Here is an 18,551-nt window from a genome sequence, read left to right as displayed (position 1 = left end):
GGCCAGATACTAGACATGCTTGATATTATTCTTAGTAGTAGTAGTAGTAGTAGAAGTAGTAGTAGTAGAGTCGGGGTCAGGGGTCACATGCAGCTGGGTTTCATGTAATCCTTTTGTTGAGGAAGAAGAAAAAAAAAGTGATGATTTTTAGATGCCAAGTGAAGAAACGATCAGTGTCAGTATCTGACAATCATACCATCCTCATCGGTTATAAAAAAAAATGTATAGCAGTGTAAAAATAAAATAGAGACCATTATTTAACACAAAATGATGATTTAAAAATGAACAAAACATAACCATAAATGGAAAAATGTAAATACAAACAAATGAACAGGTGCACATTTGATTTAGCTGTTTGATCAGCCTGACACCTTTCCAAATGGCCGAAAGGGAAAGGGAAACACTGTCACATTGATGGAATGTCGGAGGAATTGTTGTCTTAAAGCACTGCAGGAGTTACAGTTCTGTGTGGTGGTCAGCTGGACTGGTTCCAGTTCTAATCTCATCAAGAGGGTTCTTCAATTATGGTCTCTGGCGGGGAGCAGCAGGCTTTTGCATCTCTGAGGAGGTGTGACCTTCTACAGCAGGACTGGCGATTCCTTTCTCCAGGGCCACATGAAAGATCGGAACTGTGCTGGAGAGCCGAGCCAACGATAACTCAAACTTAAGTCTGCTCGATATTAGTTTCCTCTCATTGTAAGAAGAGTATATTTTGATGAGCTGCTACTGGTAATCAGAAATATTGAATATTCTGTAAATAATTATGTAAATTTATGAATTGTGGTGTAGTTTGAAGAGGAAAATAACCCTATAAAAGGTATGAACAGTTTTAAACAAAAACAATAATGATATCACTTCCATTTTATTTTTAATTTGTTTATCTACATAAAAACTGACAGCTGATTTGCAGTTTGTTCAAGAGAAACTGACCAACTTCACCAGTTCAGATCCACTTGTGGACCAAATTAAAAGCAGGGATTTAACCTTTAACCTCGGTAAAGAAATATTCAGCAGTCTTGTTGGAAACGCGGCATGCGAAATCAACTTTTCTTGTTATGTGAGCCAACATTTCGCATCACCTGCCGTTTTGCAGGCAGACGCAGGTCACGCCTCCATACATAAATCATAAAAATGCCAGGCTTTTCATACTAAAAGCACCACAGCTGTATTGCATGCGCAGCATGAACACTTGTTCATTTGTGTTCATGACTGTCATTTTTAAGGGCGACTGTCGTCTTTATCATGGGACATTTCTGACTGATAAACCAGTTGAAGGTTTGCATGGGTGATGATCATGAGATCGTGCAGGTCAAAAAGGTCCTAACCCTAAAAGATTACCGAGGAGAACAGATCATCTAAAGTTCTTGTCGCCAATGTTTAACGGGAAAGGCAGTTTTGAATTCATGAAGCAACAATCTATACAAAGAAATGAATCTAAACATTTTTGAGGGATTCTTTTCCCTTTTGGGAAAAGGGCAGAATTTTACAGTCAGACATTCCTTTCTGAAACAGGACATGGACGTCTCAGAGGAAGACTTGCAGCAGCTTGGTCAGGGTAGGGTTAATGTGGTGGATGTCTCAGATGTGCTCGAATGTTGTTGTGGACGAACATCCAGACGTCTGGCTTGTCTGACTCCTGTGTTGTCAGTGCAGATTAACTGTCTGCATGCTTGTTGTTTGAGTGGAAGGCCTTCTCGACCTCCACCACCTGGATCTGATCTGTCTGTGACCCGCTGGCGGCTGAGAACCCGCTGATGAAGCAATGCGCCCATCCTGCTGCGTCGCATGTATTAAAGACACGGACACGGACATCCAGGGGAGTTTAATAAGCGCTTCTTTCAAGTCATTTTTCATCAACACAAACAACGATGACCATCTGCAGTTAGAGTGTGTGAGGGAGGAGCGGACGCCACCGTGACCGTCGTGTCCTCTGCCAGGCACCAAACACTGCAAATACATAGGTTTGTTCATTGGTCCTCCGCTCGCCCTTTGTCATAGCGCCTCCTCCCGCCCCCTCTCCAGCGCTCTCTGCTGGCCTCTGCCATGGCCCCGGCGGGAACCTCCTCCCCAGGCCCTAGAGGCCCGACCATCCCAGTGGTGGTGACTGGACCCCAGGGCCCCAGCAGGGAGGGCGGGGCGTTGATGGCTCCTCCTCCTCCCACGGTGGCCACGCCCACTCGAGGAATCTCTGACACATTCAGGGTCCCACGCCGAGCGGCAAGCAGCTGCTCCAGGACCAGTCTCCTGCTGCTCTGTAGAGACGTCGTTGGCCGTCTGATGCAACTCTGCGTTTCCTGGCGTCTGCTGGCACTGAGGTTTGGCTTTCATTGGCCCTTCGCTGCAGTCTGACGCCAGGCGGAGTTTCTCCAGCTGCTCTGCAATGGGGGCAGATCTCCCGTGGTGTGGTCTGGACCTGCCCCCCCTCCTCAGCCCCCTGACCTGGCTTGGATGCCGTTGACCCAGGACACCCCTGCAGTGTGACGGCCCTGGAACAAAGGTCTCGGCTCGCATGCTGGTTTCCCCCGAGGAAACGTGAGAAACAGACGGCGCCGGGGGAGCAGGAGGGACGTCGACATCCAGGTTTCCATTCTCAGGAAGTGAAGCCTGTGGAGGTGAAGAGCAACACTGGAAAATGTCCATGTTGAGAGAGAGAGAGAGAGAGAGACAGGGACAGAGAGAGAGAGAGACAGGGACAGAGAGAGAGACAGGGACAGAGAGAGAGAGACACACACACAGGGACAGAGAGAGACAGAGAGACAGGGTCTGTCCCTGTCTCTCTGTCTCTCTCTGTGACAGGAGACAGGGACATAGAGAGAGAGACAGTGACAGAGAGAGACAGGGACATAGAGAGAGAGAGACAGACAGAGAGAGACAGGGACATAGAGAGAGAGAGAGACACACACACACACAGAGACACACACACAGGGACAGAGAGAGAGACACACACACACAGACAGAGAGAGACCTGCTCGTGCTGGTCCAACCTAGTGATCGTGATTCCAGTCACGTGATCAATGATCTAACCTCATTGATATGGATGAGAAAACGGTTTGACTCTGCCTCCGGGTCGATGATTCCGCCTTTAGATCGCTGTCGTTCCAGAAGCTTCTGAAGTTTCCGCCACTTATGTTGGAAATCAGTGCTGATGGCGGCTTCATCCAGCTGAAAAGGAAGCCCCAACACCTCATTTTACTCAATGATCGTGGAACCTGCAGCGATAGCTTGGTTAAACTGAGCCGCAGGTTTGACCTCAGGAAGCTGGGGGGGCGGTGAGGACAGAAGCTGGTTAACTTCATAGGTCAGAGGCTCTCGACACACTGGACACACCACGGTCAGCTGGTGGAGCTCCACCCTCCCTCGGGTCTTGTCCTCTTCCAGCTCCTTCTCTCTCTGGCGGAGCTCCCTCTCCGAGTGGCTGGCGTAGCGGCCGAGGCAGTGAGAGTGGAAGTAGTGGTAGCAGCTGGTCTTAGTGAACACCTCCCCCTCCTGAAATAATGTGAACCTGCATGAGCGTTCTGATCCCAGGTCAGCAGATACAGGTGGAGGAACTCAAGCAACTCACCTTGAAGCCGTAGAGGCAGATAACACAGTTTCCATGAGGAATGTTGCTCTCAGTCAGGATCTCTTTTGCCTTCTGGAGAAGAAAATGAGACGGTTGGACATGCGAGACATGGAGGAGTCGCCACTGCAACACTGCTGACTCCCTAAGTGCTACTTTACCCCAGAAGTCGATTGTGTCCTCCAAATACTCCCTAAGAGGAGTCTTCAGCTCACTAAGATGTCACTTCTCAGTGACTCCAGGATGCAGGAAGAGCCGGACACCAATATTTAGCTTGAAGCTAACGAGACTGATGCTAACAACAGCTAAACTGTCCAGAGACGTCTGTTTGTTTACATGTTTGATGTCTGACCATAGAACAGGAAGCTGCAGTACTGGAGTCACATGACTCAGATCTTTGATGACAGTCCTGTAGACGTCTACAAGCTGAGTTTAAGTCATAGCGCCCCCTGGTGGTTACAGGAAGTACCACTGATGGAACAAACAAACACCACAATGATCTGCAGCGACATCATGTACAGGAAGTGTGTGTTCTCTAGCGCCCCCTGGTGGAAACAGCAATCAACTCCTCCCACTCACACCCACATTCACTTGGAAGTGGCAGGGGTGTGAGGCTCCACCCATCGCTTCTGACTGCTTTATTTAGGACCTGAGCAAGGGTCAAGGGGTCAAAGTCCACCTGAGTGGAGGACTTCTCCGATTCTGACATTGTGCTTGACCCCTCAGACTCACAGGCTCTTTCAGCCATGACCTCAGTGACATGATTCGAACGTTCCTCTCTCTCTGGAGTGAAGCGCTGTGCTGCAAGCCTCGTATGACAGGTGCTGGACCAATGAGGGTTGTTTTATCATTTCGTAGGTCATAAATAAGAATGAATTGAAATTACTTCAATCAGCTGATACAAGACTGGCGAGCCGAGACACGACTGGGCCTCCAACTGAAGACATTTCTGGACACTGGAACAACAGGATGGATCTAGTCAACATAAAATCACCTGCTCGGTCTCAGAATTCCATCCGTGTTGCCTTCACTTACCTGCAGAGTTTGTCATCAGAGAGACCTCGGGGGTTCTGGATGGAGATGTGTGGCGACGAGCTGGGATACTAACCAGAACATCAGACAATAATAATCGTACATTTCATTTATAGACTTTCATAGAACCCAAGGACACCTGACAAAACAACCCAAAACAGGAAGAGACGCAGACTGACGATGTTTCCATTTCCTGTTATTATCAGTAAGTCCTGAATCCAACAATGTGTTCGTTCATCTGATGACACGTCTTCACATTTTCATGTCTACTTGGGAGACAGCAGGTCTCCTCACAGGAAACAGTTCCTCTAACTTCCTGTCTTCTCCGCTGTTGACATCAAAAGTCTGGAACTACGGCCAGAAAGATGAGCCCACGGCTGATGTCTTCTGGAGTCTGGTTCATTGAACAATCACCCAAGCACCAAGCCCTACCTGCTGGTCCAGGGTCAGCGTCAAGGTCAGTCGGACGAACTGGGACACGGAATCTTCAGCTGTGGACGGATAGAGAACCAGTCTGACGTCCCAGCCCCTGGAAGACACGAAGATGATGCACTGACAAAGAGATGAAGATACAATCACGCAACCCAGAAAACACCTGGGCAGGTTGTGACATCACCTATAATTTAGTGGAGGTGTAACTGGCCTTCGTGGAGATGTAGGAGACACCACGAGTCCTGCCATGAGACTGGTAGAAGGAATAATTGTTGATTGAGGAATGTTTAATGAGGGAGGAGAGGAGGAGGAGTGAGAGGGGAGTTCCTGTGGGGGAGCACACACACACACACACACACACATACTAATATACACACACTAACAAACACACACATACTAATATACACATACTAATATACACACACTAACAAACACACACACACACACACACACTAATAAACACACACACTAAAACACACACACTAACACACACACTCACACTAATACACACACTCACACACACACACTAACACACACTCACACTAACAAACACACACACACTAACACACACACACACTAACACACACACACACTAACACACACACACACTAATACACACACACTAACAAACACACACACTCACACTAATACACACTAACACAAACACACTCACACACACACACACACTAACATACATACACACACTAACACACTCACACACACGCACGCGCTCGGAGGACCTCTCCGAGCTCCAGCAGAACTCAACACGGATCGTTCATTCATCGCCGACGGTGCTGAGGGAGACCCGGCACTCCAGCTGATCGACCTCCTACTCACCCAGCTTCCGTCCTGGTGACCAGCAGCTCGTCCAGGTAGATGGACTGAAGTACCTCGATCTCAGACAGCACACTGAGAACACACACACACACACACACACACACACACACACACACACACACACACGTCAAACATCTGAGGCACCAGCACAGCAGAACTCTAACCAGACGTCTGGGAACTCAAATGTTTTCTTGCTCATGTGACGTTTCAAACATGTAAAACCGGGTCAGGGTCGCGTTCCAAAAACGGATTCGGACTTATTCGTTGCAGACAAACTCGGACGCTCAGTCACTATGAAGACCCTGAAAATCGACCCCCGTCAATCACATCAGTTTCGAACTAGTAGCCCAGCGAAGCTAAGTTAGCGTTAGCTCGTGTTAGCTCAACCGGTGTGTCGCTGATTAGCGTCATGACACTGCTCCGATGTAGCAGGCAGCGCCGGGAGCGACATGAATCGGACCAGTTGCGGTCCAAACAGACGGAAAGTGGTGAAAATCTGACGTGACAACCGGGGAGACTCACTCGCTCTCCGCTGCCATGTTCCCAGCTGCTGTCGCTTCTTCTTCTGTGGTCAAATTTTTAGCAGCTCACTGGAGATACCGCCCCCTACCATCTCCTCCTCCTCCACAGAGCGTGTCGTGGTTTGACCCAGAGCTGCTGACTCCACCCTGAAGCCACGCCTCAGGAGCTCAGCAGAGGGACGCACGTGCGAGCAACTGTCAAGGAAGGCAGAGTTTGGATGTCCAGCTTCCAGCCTCTGGGAGAGAACTGATCTGGTGGTGGTCTCGGTTTGGTAAACATGGACACGTTTCTTTGACCAGTGACTGCTGAATTTGGATGTTGGTCAATTTAGGATCGCTGACGCTGTGGTCGTTCGCCGAGAGCCAAGGAAGTGTTGGAATCACATGACTTTCTCGCAACGTGAAAAAACTAGCAACGTGTACCTGCCGTGACCGGCGGGGGCAGCACGGAGCCCTCTAAGCTTCAGGCCAGCACCGGAAACAGACGAAGAAGACGGAGCAGCAACTGACCGTGGCGGGCTGCCGACTGAGTAACGAAAACTCAAATTCACACCTTGAAGGCCCAGTCACGTGATTCGTCCTCTCGGCCACACGCTTGTAAACCAAGTAGTGACGTCATTCGGGGGTCCGCTTAGTCGTTTGCGGCGGTACTGGCATCTCTGATGGAGGAAAGTGTGGTGGAATCGGGGGGAGTTTCTGGATCCGGAGCTCGACCCGGAGTCGCGGCCTCCTGGGACAGCGTCACCGCGGCCCTGGTGAGTGAGCCATGAGCCTCACTTCCGCACCTCCGCCGGTCATCAGGCTCCCCTGCTGGTCCCAAACCGGGACCAGTTTTCGTCCACCCAGGGGGGTAGACCGGAGGAGCTCCATCCATCACCCAAGCCACTAGGCCCCAGGGGTCATAGGTCAGGTTCACATTGTCTTGTTGGTGTTCTACTCCCAGATGTCTCCTGGATGCTCGCTGGCAGAGCGGCAGCTCTCGGACTCGCTGGGCCTGCTGTGTGGTCAGGGTCTGGGTCAGCTGCTGGCCGGCTGGCTGCTGGAGGTCCTGCAGATGCGCCTGTCCTCCTCTGTGGTCCCTGAGTTCTGGTCTGGACTCAAACAGCCCGAAAATGAGCTGGAGGAGAAAGACCGCGCCTGGGTTCTCCTCACTACCTTCCAGACTCTGCTGGACCGCCTAGAACCCTTCTTAGGCAAGTTGGTAAATCCAGTGAGCGAATTCTAGCTTCTGTGGTTCTGTGTGAGAGCAGCGATCAAATGTCAGTTGTTGCTCCTCCTAGTTGGCTTGGAGAGACTCGGCACCTGGCAGGATGCGGGTTATGGGGGTCTCTGTGGCCCAGGACTCAGGGGCCTCCAGGAACGGGCCTACACCATCATCAGGGCCCTCCTCCTCTTCTCTCCCTCGCCAGTCCTTCAGGAGCAGGTACTGGAGTTTTACAGCAGGACCTTCTCTGTCTATATCAACCAGGAGGGTGAGGGCGAGGACGGCGGCGAGGTCCCTGACGGCCATGGGGGGGGCATTTGTCCTGGCTGTGCGGTCCCAGTGCAGAGGTGCTGGTGTCAGGAGGCCCTCCAACAGCTGCAGGAGCTCAGCCACATACTGTGAGTCGGTTCTCATCTTTATTCTTCTGAACATTTTCCTCTCCGGAGCTGCTGGAGAGGTGACGGTGCCGTCCGTCTGCATCTCTCGGCGGCGGCGGACGTCTGCTGTGTGCCTGCAGGTCCAAGCTGCAGCTGCTGCAGTGGGTCAGCTCGGAGGCCGTCACCTCCATCCTGCACCGTCTCATCGAGCAGCGGATGGAGCAGCACTGCCGCGGCGAGTACGAGCGCTCCTTCCTGCTGGAGTTCCAGGAGGTAAAAGGTATCCGTCCACCGCAACCCCGTTGGTCTCCTCCGCCATGTTTGACTCGTTTGTTCCATGTTGGCAGTGGCTGGAACTGGTCCTGGGCTGGCTCAGCAAGGTGTTCGTCAGCGAGGGGGCCGGCGAAGATCCTGGACGTGTTCCCAGTCCTCCCAATGTTTCCAGTGCCCAGGCTGCTCAGCCTGCCAGCCCCGTCCTTAAGCAGTGGCGGCTCCACATGCACCAGTTCTTCTGCAGGATCTACGTCAACATGAGGATCGAGGAGCTCTTCAGCATCATCCGAGGTGAGAGACCAAGTGCAGCAGCACCGTCATCTTGGCTCAGTAAACGTCCTACGAGAAGAACGTAGTCATGTCAAACATCGACAGTCATGTGACTCAAAGTCTGCAGTAGCTGCAAGGTGGACGCAGCACACTGGACTGCAGTGTCCCCTAATCCCCCGGAAGCCCTCGCTCTCACCAGAAATATTACAAGAACCAGAAACTTTCCACCCTTATGCTCATGCTAATGCTAGTTCCGGTCAGAGAAGTAGTCATGGTAACATGTCTGATTGTGGCACGGTGTTCAGCGAAGCAGCAGTGGGCGGGGTCAGCGGGTCTTCCACCCTGCAGGACGCTCGCTGCTGCTGTCGTTGCTCCTGCTGACATCCTCGTGTCCGATGTCTCAGATTTCCCAGAATCGAAAGCTGCGATCGAAGATCTGAAGTTTTGTTTGGAGAGAACCAACCAGCGACAGCAGCTCCTCACATCACTCAAGTCTGCCTTTGAGAGCCGCCTGCTGCACCCGGGTCAGAACCGTCCCCATTTCCTCCTTGACTACTGGGTCCCGCTACCCTCTGGACCTCTCCCGAGGTCATGTGACCAGGACATTTAGATGCCTTTGAATCACATTTTTTAGAATTGCAGAAGCTGTGTTGAGGAACAATCAAGTAGATTTGGGGATTGATCCAGAACCGGATCTGATGACATCGGCAACTGTAAATGCACCAGTGAGTTCTGGATACTTTGGTTCTGTCTTTCCAGTTGGGTCGTGTAGTCTTCAGCACTGAGAGGGTCTAGTTGAGGGTGTTTGTAGGTGAGACTTTAACGGGTCAGCGGGGGGTCGTGGGCACTACCCCTGGTTTAGTTTATTGAGTCATGTGACATAATCCCAGCTCACTCATTGGGCTGCTCAGGTGTGGAGATGAAGCAGCAGGATGTGGGCTGTTTACCTGTTTGTTGTGCGTCGTCCCTCTCAGGTGTTCACACCTCCGACATCCTCACCGTTTACATCTCGGCCATCAAGGCGCTCCGAGAGCTGGACCCCTCCATGGTCGTCCTGCAGGTCGCCTGCCAGCCCATCCGCAAGTACCTCCGGTACAGCTGATGAGATTATAACGTAGTACTTTAAGAGTAATTTGTAATATTATTACAGTAATATGACTAAATAGTATAGAAGACACACCCCTCTAGCTGCTGTCAATCAAACTCAGACACACCCCTGCAGCCTCTCAGTACAGGTGTGTTTCAGGACTCGCGAGGACACGGTGCGGCAGATAGTGGCAGGTCTGACAGGCGATGCCGAGGGCTGCTCTGACTTGGCGACTGAGTTGTCCAAAGGTGACCCGGTGACCCTGGAGATGCAGGACAGCGACGAGGAGGGCAACGACCCTGAGGACTGGTCTCCCGACCCCACGGACGCTGTCCCTGGTCAGTAAAGGCATCACGTGATCATTTCTCTGCCTCTATTTATCGTCCACTGTCAGTACAGTTCCTGTTACTTCTGTTCGAGCACACTGGTTCATGTCTGGCAGATAAAACGGGCTCCAAGCGGCGCTCCTCTGACATCATCAGCCTGCTGGTCAGTATCTACGGCAGTAAAGACATCTTCATCGACGAGTACAGAGCTGTGCTGGCGGACCGACTGCTGCACCAGCTCAACTACAACACGGCCAGGTACGACACCAACACACGCGCATCTTCTCCGTGGTGTTGGTGTTCTGTCCGTCAGCTTGATGATGTCATCATCCTTGTGTTTCAGGGAAATTCGCAACGTGGAGCTGCTGAAGCTCCGCTTCGGCGAGTCACACATGCATTACTGTGAGGTCATGCTGAAGGTGTGTGCCGTCCCAAGGATTTGCAGCTTTGCTTTTTTGGTTGTCATGGTAACGTCATGTCTCGATTAAGACTCCGGTGCTGTTTGTGTCTTCTGTCCAGGACATGGCGGACTCTCGGCGCATCAACAGTAACATCAGTGAGGAGGAAGCCAGGCTGAGCGAGGAGGAGCAGTCGCCTCTGTCGCTGTCCGCCATCATCCTGTCCTCTGAGTTCTGGCCACCGTTGAAAGAGGAGAAGCTGGAGCTCCCGCCACTCGTCTGCCAGGCCATGCAGGCCTACACGCACCGCTACGAGAAACTCAAGGTGAAGTTCAGCTGTGGCGCCACACCGGGCGTCAACTGACCTTTTCCGGAAGGGTGCCATCACATGAGCAGACATGACGGGGTTCATCGTGTGTGTTTCAGGCCATGAGGACGCTGAGCTGGAAGCCTCATCTGGGCTCCGTCACACTGGATGTGGAGCTGGAGGACCGCACCCTCACCAACCTCACCGTCTCCCCAATCCACGCCGCCATTATTCTGCACTTCCAGGATAAAAGTATGCAGCTTCATACTGAACCGACGCCATGTTGTCTTCCTAACAGCAGAACATCGATAAGAACTCCTGTCACCTGTTTGTCATCCACCAGGTTCCTGGACGCTGGAGGAACTGAGCGGGAAGCTTGGCGCTCCAAAAGAGCTGCTGCACAGGAAGCTGGCTCTGTGGCAGCAGCACGGCGTGCTGAGGGAGGAGGCCGGCGGCCGCTACTACGTGATGGAGACGGGTTCATCGAAGGAGAAGATAGAGAGAGGCGTGATGCTGATCGACAGCGACGAAGAGAGAGACTCCAACACCACCACGCAGTCTGAGCAGAGGGAGGAGAAGCTGCAGGTACGACAGCACATGCAGAAAACACGCCTCTTTAGGGTGCAGGCACACCAGGTGAACATACACAAGAACGTTGTGCAACAAGTCAGTGCCACTGACCCATGAGGAGGTGTTGACAGTGACGGCGTGTGTTGCAGCTCTTCTGGGCCTACATCCAGGCGATGCTCACCAACCTAGACAGCATGACGCTGGACCGCATCCACTCCATGCTGCGGATGTTTGTGGCGACGGGACCTGTTGTCACGGAAATGGACGTCAACGAGCTGGAGGCCTTCCTGCAGAGGAAGGTGCGGGAGCATCAGCTGATGGTCTCTGCAGGTGTCTACAGACTCCCGAAGGCCAACTGATGCTTGACGGTGCATTCATGTGCTGTGGGAGACAGGAAGCTCCACCTTTCGACAAAAATGGAAGTCTACACTGTTTTGATGGGAAACGTTTACGACCATGAAGCTTTTTAATCCAGAAAGAAACCGTACTTTTTGTTCTGCATTCATCGTTGCTGACGTTTTTTGGGAGAAACCTGAACAAGTCAGACCAGTTCTTTTCCCCCAGATAAATCTGAAGGAGCAGGCAACATTTATAGTGCCCAGAACCAGACAGGAGACATGCTAGTTAGCTTAGCACAATGAATGGTAGTGGGTGGCACGTGTTAGCATCACCCAGTCCAAAGAGGATTTGTGATTGTTTGACTAATAATAAATGAAGATGAAAAAAGTTGAATTTTTGTGATCAGGTGACCTGGTCCAGACTGAACGGCTGGAGACACTTGGAACACATTCCTAGTGGCAGGAACCTTCCAGGGCTAAAAGTTTCCCACTGCTACGATGCCTCCACCCGTGGGTGCAGGAGAACCTGGCTGGACCTCGCCTGGTGCTGCCAGCAGATCATAAAATAACCCAGCAGCAGAAGTTCTCTTGGGATTTCTCTCTTTAATTGCTACAGAATAAAGACATTAAAACATGAAGACATCTTGTAAGGTTTCACCTGGACGACAGTAAGGCCGACAGACACTCATCACACAAGTTAGTGCGTCAGAGTTGAGATTTAGGCGCCATGGCGATGCATTTCCCTTTCAGTTGTAGAATCCTTGAATTGTGTTATGGAGAGAACCTCAGCACACGGCAGAGGTTCACCAGTACACGTTAAAGAACCCCAGAAGAACATTAAAGTTTGTCTGCATGTCCAGTCCACTGGATTTGGGCTGCTGGCTCTTCACCAGTCCACAGAGCGTCAGGCCTCATTCATAGAATGTTGTCAGTGGATGCAGGACTTAACCCTCAGCTGAGTCTCTCAGGCAGCAAGTACAACCTGATGGATGGAACTCCTCCTCCATGACTCTGGTAGTCAGTAACATTCAAGTCTTTGTGAACCATCAGGCTTGACTTTGTGCCTGAAAGATGAAAATGAGGGTCAAAAGGACAGTTTTCTGCATGAAGCTGATCTTCATGCTCTTCGATGGCACCAACGGGATGACTTCCATTTTAAGGGTTGAATGTTGGGAGACAAACATCAGCTCTGATGTTTCAAATCCACTCGCCTGTCCGGCTTCCACAAGAGGTTGTGAGGTGTGTCAAATGATACCAATCTGGCTAGAAGGGGAGAGGTCAAAGGTCACCAGGGTGATCTCATCTGGTTCCTTGTGTGATCAGAAGCAGATATGAGCAACAACTTGATTATTTCTGACAGTTTGGGGTCTTTAGAGATGAAACCAACTTGGCGTCAGAAGTCGGAGTAGAAAAACGCCTCATTCTTTCATCTACAAAGATGCACTTCAGCATCGGACCTGAATATTTTTCTCGTTTCAATGGAAGATGAAAACATCTGTTTATTTTGGGGGGGTTTTGCTGTTGGATGATTTTTTTTTCTTCCAGGAAGTAAAACTACATCATCGCAGCAGCTTCTCTGTTGAGTTTTGCAGATTTCTTGAATTTGTGGGGCAAAGTCGACCTGATGGTGGCGCTGCATCCAAGGTTGCCAACACCAGTGAAGATGTCAGCAGCAGAAATGCAGGAGACTGACAGCTGCCTCCCGCTGGCTAAACCAGCGGAGACACCAGAACCCCTCGGTTAGGGCCACACTGACACCTCCAGCCGTCTGAGGTTCCCTCGGCGGCGGCGGCGGCGGCCATGGCGTGTCTGGGGTCTCAGCAGCACTTCTTCCCTCTCTTCCTGCGATCTCGGTCCCTCTGGGCGTTGATGTTGACTGTGTCCTTCTCACGCTCGCGCTCCCTCTCCGCTCGGTTCTGGCTTTGCTTTTTGGCCCGGAGAACCATGTGGGTGAACGCCATGAACATCTGGACGGAAATATGACAGCTGGATGAAGGAGTCCAGAGGAGAAACAAGAGAGGCAGAACCCTGATTACCTCTTCCACGTTGATGTTCTCTTTGGCGCTGGTCTCAAATACACGAACTCCCACTGACTCCCCAAAACGCAAGGCATCCTGGGTATCAACCTGCTTCCGGGCCGGGTCGTCGTTCTTGTTGCCCACTGAGACACGAGGAGACATGAGTTTACATGCGGCCCTGGTCACATGGTCGGGCGGTGGCTGGCAGCTGAGTGGCTCTGACTCACCGAGGATTTTACAGACGCTGTCGCAGTTCTGGGAGATTTCATTCAGCCACCGCTTCACGTTGACGAACGACTCGGGATTGGTCACGTCGTAAACGATGATGACGCCATGCGTGTTCCTGTAGTAGCTGTTGAGACCGAGGGAACATGACGGATTAGAAAGGGAAATGGTGATCAGGTGAGTGAGGCTCCACCCTTCCGGCTTACGTTGATGTGATGGTTCTGAAACGCTCTTGACCCGCCGTGTCCCAGATCTGCAGCTTGACCCGCTCCCCGTCGATGTCCACGGTTCGGATCTTGAAGTCAACCCCGATGGTGGTGATGTAGCTGCCTGGGGACAGGAGAGACACAGGCACTACTGGCTCGTGCTAAAGTAAGCTAACGTTGTGATGTCACATTGGTAGACTGACTGACAGTGTGGCGAGGTGGGTGGAGCTTGGCTGTTTTCAACATGGCAGTGAGCGACAAACTGAGCAGTTTAACAGTTCAAACTTGTTTTTGAAAACTGAAGACGAGCGAACGATGAAGAAACCCAAAGTGGGTTCATGGACGATCGGGATGTTTTTGAGAGAAAACATCACTAAACTTGGTTTTATTGTCAGAACATTTTTGAGTAAAAATGATCAGAAATCATCAAAAGTTCTCCGATTAATCACTGAAAGTCTGATCAGGTCTTCTGTCCCACTGTGGACCAACAACTCCGATTCCTGAGGCTTTTCAGTCACATCAGTCGTTTGAGCGGATCGCCTGAGACGACTGTTGTCCGTCTCATATCTCCACCTGCAGGACATGATGTGTAATGTGTCGCCATGGTAACTCACCTGAGAAGGAATTGTCTGCGAAGCGAAGCAGGAGGCTGCTTTTCCCCACATCTGAGAGACCAGAGACGAGAACTAGATTAAGACATCATACGTGAGGACCCACTTAGGCAGGAGACAGACGAAACAGCCTAGAATTCAGCTGTGGATCACAGCCCTAAGTTATTTAGATAAAACCACAGGAACCAGAACCCGGGTAACCACAGGCTTCAATCCATTTGCCATCGTCCCAGATACCCTAGAGATGCTTCTGTCAGAAGCTGAGCTAGTTAGCTTAGCACAATGACTGGAAGTGGGTGGGAAGTGTTAGCGTAGATGCGTCTCTGCCTGCATTAATATCAGGAGGGTTGTGTGTAACCTTGGTGATGAATACCAGTTTAACATGAGGAGACGTTGTAGTGGTAGAATCAGACACGTAGCAGGAACTACTTTCCTGACTGGGCGCAGTGATTTGACGCAGCACCTCCAAAGCTCCACTGGAACTTGGGTCAACAGAACCAAAGGTTTGTTGAGGACTAGAAGAGCGACTGCTGCTACTGATGATGAGGAGGAGGATTCCTGCTGGACACACCAGCATCCTGGACCTGAGCTAGCTGATGCTAACACTTCCCACCCACTACCAGCCATTGGGATAAGCTAACTAGCCTGGACCTGAGCTAGCTGATGCTAACACTTCCCACCCACTACAAGTCATCGTGCTAAGCTAACTAGCCTGGGTCTCAACTTTCTCAGACCACATGATTTGGGACGTAATGATGTCAGGATTCAGTTTTGTCTTCATGGTTTCCTGAAGTTCGTCACCAGCCAACAAACCAACTCAATCACAGTGATCGATGGTTTGGGGCCACGATTCAAGAGTTTCATGGTGATTTGATTATTTCTGATGTCCATAAACATGTTTGGATGTGAGATGAAGGGATTTCACTGACTGGAGTCGCCGATGATGAGCAGCTTGAAGAGATGATTGTAGTCCTTCCCTGCCATCCTGAAGCTCAACGTCCCAGTAAAACCAGTTTGTTTCGTTGCTTATTTCACCTCCACATGGACCGAGGCGTTTGTCCAAAGATGAGAGACGTGTTCTGTGGCAGCAGTAGGGAACATTTCCAGTTTCAGCTGACACGGCGTTCCTGGAGCGTGTGATTCATGCTTGACGGCGGGAAGCGGCCGCGTGGTTCCACTTTAGTTCAAGTTCCACCCAGTGACACTCGTACAGGGGATTTCCAACTTGTGAGGACTCATTGATCTCCAGGCGAGTGCTGCGCAGAGGCTCCGTCCTTCTGCTCTGGACACTGTCCAATGTCCTCAGAGATCTAAGCGTCCACACACTGACAGTCATTCATCGATGCCTCTGAGGTTGTTTGCCGCTCACTGAGTCACGGCGAAATCTCTCCACTCTGTTCCTCAAAAAGAGGCGTGAAACTGCTGCGTTCCTCTTTCCAGTGGCGACGTCACTCAGAGTCCATGGCTCACTTTCACTTTGCTGCTGGTCGGTCAGCTTCCTGCTTCCGTCACATGATCAACACACTCGCCGCCAGGGTTCAAAGCTGCTGGACGAAGAAAACAAGAGATGACACATTCAGATCGAATCAATCAGCCTGCTCCTGACCCAGCACAGCCCAGCACAGAACCTCCCCACCCCAGAACAGAACAGAACCTCCCCACCCAGCACAGCCCAGCACAGAACCTCCCCACCTCAGAACAGAACAGAACCTCCCCACCCAGCACAGCCCAGCACAGAACCTCCCCACCTCAGAACAGAACAGAACCTCCCCACCCAGCGTGGCCCCAATTAGCATCCTAGCTAGCCAGCTAGCTGCACTTTCCAGTGTCGACCGGAAGTTGCTGCGGCGCCTGTTAGCATGATACCAAAGCCCCGCACCGAGATCACGTGGCCACCGATCCGCGTTTGCACGCTGCGTGGAACGCTCATCCAACCCTGCTGGGCAGTGAGACGATTCTCCGCAGCTCGGCGCGGACGGGAACTGCGTCCCTGATTTGGCGAAACGATGCGCCGAACCTCACTCGAGAATTCCTCATTTTCCGGTAAAATCGCTCTTCGATGCACTTGTTCGGTCTCCAGCGGCTAAAGTAGCTCGATATGAGGGGTTCGGAATCATTCGGCACCTGTTCCACACATGAACCACGAACCTGTAACCAGTCCGGTCCAGCTGGCGCGGAAGTCTAGCAGCCTGCGCGACGCGCGTGAAGGTGACGATGTTCACGAGCCTCGACACGGTTTGGTGGGTCCACCGGCGGCGGTTCCGGGAAACGCGGCTCGGTGTTGTTGGTGCTGCGGCTTGGTTGCAAGCTGCTGCCGGTGAGCAAGGAAACTCGGACTCGTTCTGCAGCTCTGGCGACGGTCTCCGGGCCCGACCCGCTACTACGCCCGACCGCGAACCATCCGCACTTCCGCGAGGAACTTCCCTACATGTCCGGGACTCACTCTGGGGTCCGCGGCCCGGGCCCGGCAGCAGACTCACGATTCCCGGGTCTGAAGCGGGTCTTTGTCCTGGTGGAGTCCGCTAAATCGCAAGACGGGTTGGTCGGAGAGTCCCGGCCGCCGACCACACCTGCAGCCCGGCCCGCCGCCGATGACCCGCAACTTCTGATGCCGCCTTCAAGTCCTGCGGGAAAATCCTGCACTGCGACTGAAAGTCAGCGGATACGTGTTTATTTCCTAAAATCCCGTGAGGTCACCAGGGGGGCAGGGACGTCGACATACAACGCAGAGAGGTCGGCTTCGACAAACCAGCTAACTAACTAACTAACTAACTAACTAACTCGTAATAATCCTGAAGGACATTGGTGCTGAATCGGACGCCGTCATGTGTTGCGTTCAGGTATCTGGAAGTAAACGAGCTTCTGCTGAGACTGAAACCTGAAGCTGCACCAGGAGGTGAGGTGGGTGGTGAGCGAGGAGTGGAGACCAGAGCCGGGGTTCTCAGCGTCATGAAGGCGTCTCTCTTCTGACCTGGCTGGATCACCATGGTAACTGATGTGGTGAACCTCACCTGGTCCGGAGCAGGTGAGGGTCAGAGTTTCTGCTTCAATCGGCTATAAAAGCGCTGCCCTTTCACCCACCACCTCTTCTGAAAACGGCACCACCATCTTTGAACGATCCGGTGGACCTCGGCGCCATCACTGAGCGAGGTTCTCTTCAGAGGGAGAGAGCGTTCAGAGACCGGAGTGATCCGCTACCTCTCCTGACGTCACTCCTATCAACGCTCCAGGCCCCCAGCTGAGGGAAGCCCTCATTATTCCAGCCTGCTGGAGCAGCCGTGTGTGAGGAACGCCACTGAAAGGAGCCTCGCGCTCACAGCAGCACAACTGTGTGAACGGAACCTGCATGCATTCAGCTGGGATGCAGTAAACCTGAGCAAGAATACTGCACACTGCTACTGGCCAAGTTGTACTCGCTCTCACTGAGTACTGAGCGTGTTTGTAGTCCCAGTGGCCCCCATGGCTACAACAGAGGCCTTCTGGGAAGCCTCAGGCCACATTTCTAGGTCCTGCATTGATCAGCAGACCAACACCTGCGTGTGGATGAGCTGATGAACCTGGTTCCTTCAGAGGGTTCCTGCAGGGGGCGCCAGCACTCACAGGTCAAGTACATCAGAAACTGATGACCTGACGTCATCGCTGCTCTTCTCCCAGCATTCCTCTCTCCCCTCCTTGGCAGCAGCTGTGCTGCTTTTTGCTGTCATAATTGTTTGATGTTGTTCCTGACCATCATAGTCACTTGTTCTTCTGGACTGAAGGAGGCGGCACGCGATCCGTCCGTTTCCCAAGAGTCACATGACGCGTTACACACCCCTTTTTATGGGGACGCCACAGAGCCTGAAGCAGAAGCCTTGATTGACAGAGAGAGATCCCACCCACCGTCCTGATACCAGTGACCTCTGACTGGCGCTGCGTCCGAATGGCCAAGCAGGTCTGATGGTAGGTCTCAGAGCAGGTCGG

General features: G+C 52.0%; 3 protein-coding genes across 9 annotated transcripts; 1 reads left to right on the top strand and 2 right to left on the bottom strand.

Moving 5' to 3' along the window:
- Positions 1 to 773: 773 nt before the first annotated feature.
- rnf25 (ring finger protein 25) lies at positions 774 to 10,922 on the bottom strand. 3 transcript variants are annotated; one of them, XM_086186231.1, is made up of 10 exons: positions 6,383 to 10,922; positions 5,861 to 5,932; positions 5,208 to 5,276; positions 5,024 to 5,120; positions 4,595 to 4,662; positions 4,446 to 4,515; positions 3,563 to 3,634; positions 3,250 to 3,486; positions 3,025 to 3,162; positions 774 to 2,604 (listed from the first exon to the last, which is right to left on the bottom strand). In XM_086186231.1, exons 1-10 carry the CDS (start codon positions 6,397 to 6,399, stop codon positions 1,993 to 1,995), a joined length of 1,452 nt encoding a protein of 483 aa, XP_086042357.1. In that variant the 5' UTR covers positions 6,400 to 10,922; the 3' UTR covers positions 774 to 1,992. The 3 variants fall into 3 exon arrangements, with proteins under 3 accessions (XP_086042357.1, XP_086042358.1, XP_086042359.1); XM_086186232.1 differs by having other exon boundaries at positions 5,235 to 5,276; XM_086186233.1 differs by lacking the exon at positions 5,208 to 5,276 and having other exon boundaries at positions 781 to 2,604.
- anapc2 (anaphase promoting complex subunit 2) lies at positions 6,539 to 14,591 on the top strand. The gene is made up of 14 exons (XM_086186228.1): positions 6,539 to 7,136; positions 7,325 to 7,574; positions 7,662 to 7,983; positions 8,103 to 8,235; positions 8,310 to 8,526; positions 8,910 to 9,029; positions 9,480 to 9,597; positions 9,752 to 9,930; positions 10,035 to 10,176; positions 10,262 to 10,337; positions 10,438 to 10,641; positions 10,743 to 10,875; positions 10,967 to 11,208; positions 11,343 to 14,591. The coding sequence occupies exons 1-14, from the start codon at positions 7,044 to 7,046 to the stop codon at positions 11,550 to 11,552; spliced, it is 2,439 nt and encodes an 812-aa protein (XP_086042354.1). The 5' UTR covers positions 6,539 to 7,043; the 3' UTR covers positions 11,553 to 14,591.
- On the bottom strand, positions 11,096 to 17,412 carry LOC147244510 (ras-related protein Rab-35). Of its 5 annotated transcripts, none has more exons than XM_086186238.1 (7): positions 17,035 to 17,412; positions 15,521 to 16,138; positions 14,595 to 14,645; positions 13,981 to 14,104; positions 13,777 to 13,901; positions 13,568 to 13,692; positions 11,096 to 13,498 (listed from the first exon to the last, which is right to left on the bottom strand). In XM_086186238.1, exons 2-7 carry the CDS (start codon positions 15,573 to 15,575, stop codon positions 13,349 to 13,351), a joined length of 630 nt encoding a protein of 209 aa, XP_086042364.1. In that variant the 5' UTR covers positions 15,576 to 16,138; positions 17,035 to 17,412; the 3' UTR covers positions 11,096 to 13,348. The 5 variants fall into 5 exon arrangements, with proteins under 5 accessions (XP_086042364.1, XP_086042362.1, XP_086042365.1 ...); XM_086186236.1 differs by having other exon boundaries at positions 15,521 to 16,135; XM_086186239.1 differs by lacking the exon at positions 17,035 to 17,412 and adding an exon at positions 16,740 to 17,026.
- Positions 17,413 to 18,551: the final 1,139 nt, after the last annotated feature.

The sequence above is a fragment of the Aulostomus chinensis genome, chromosome 18, assembly GCF_037954235.1.
Source record: "Aulostomus chinensis isolate RoL2024-O1b breed Wild chromosome 18, RoL_Achi_v1.0, whole genome shotgun sequence".
Classification (NCBI taxonomy): Eukaryota; Metazoa; Chordata; class Actinopteri; order Syngnathiformes; family Aulostomidae; genus Aulostomus; species Aulostomus chinensis.
This window is presented reverse-complemented; position numbering and strand designations above follow the sequence as displayed.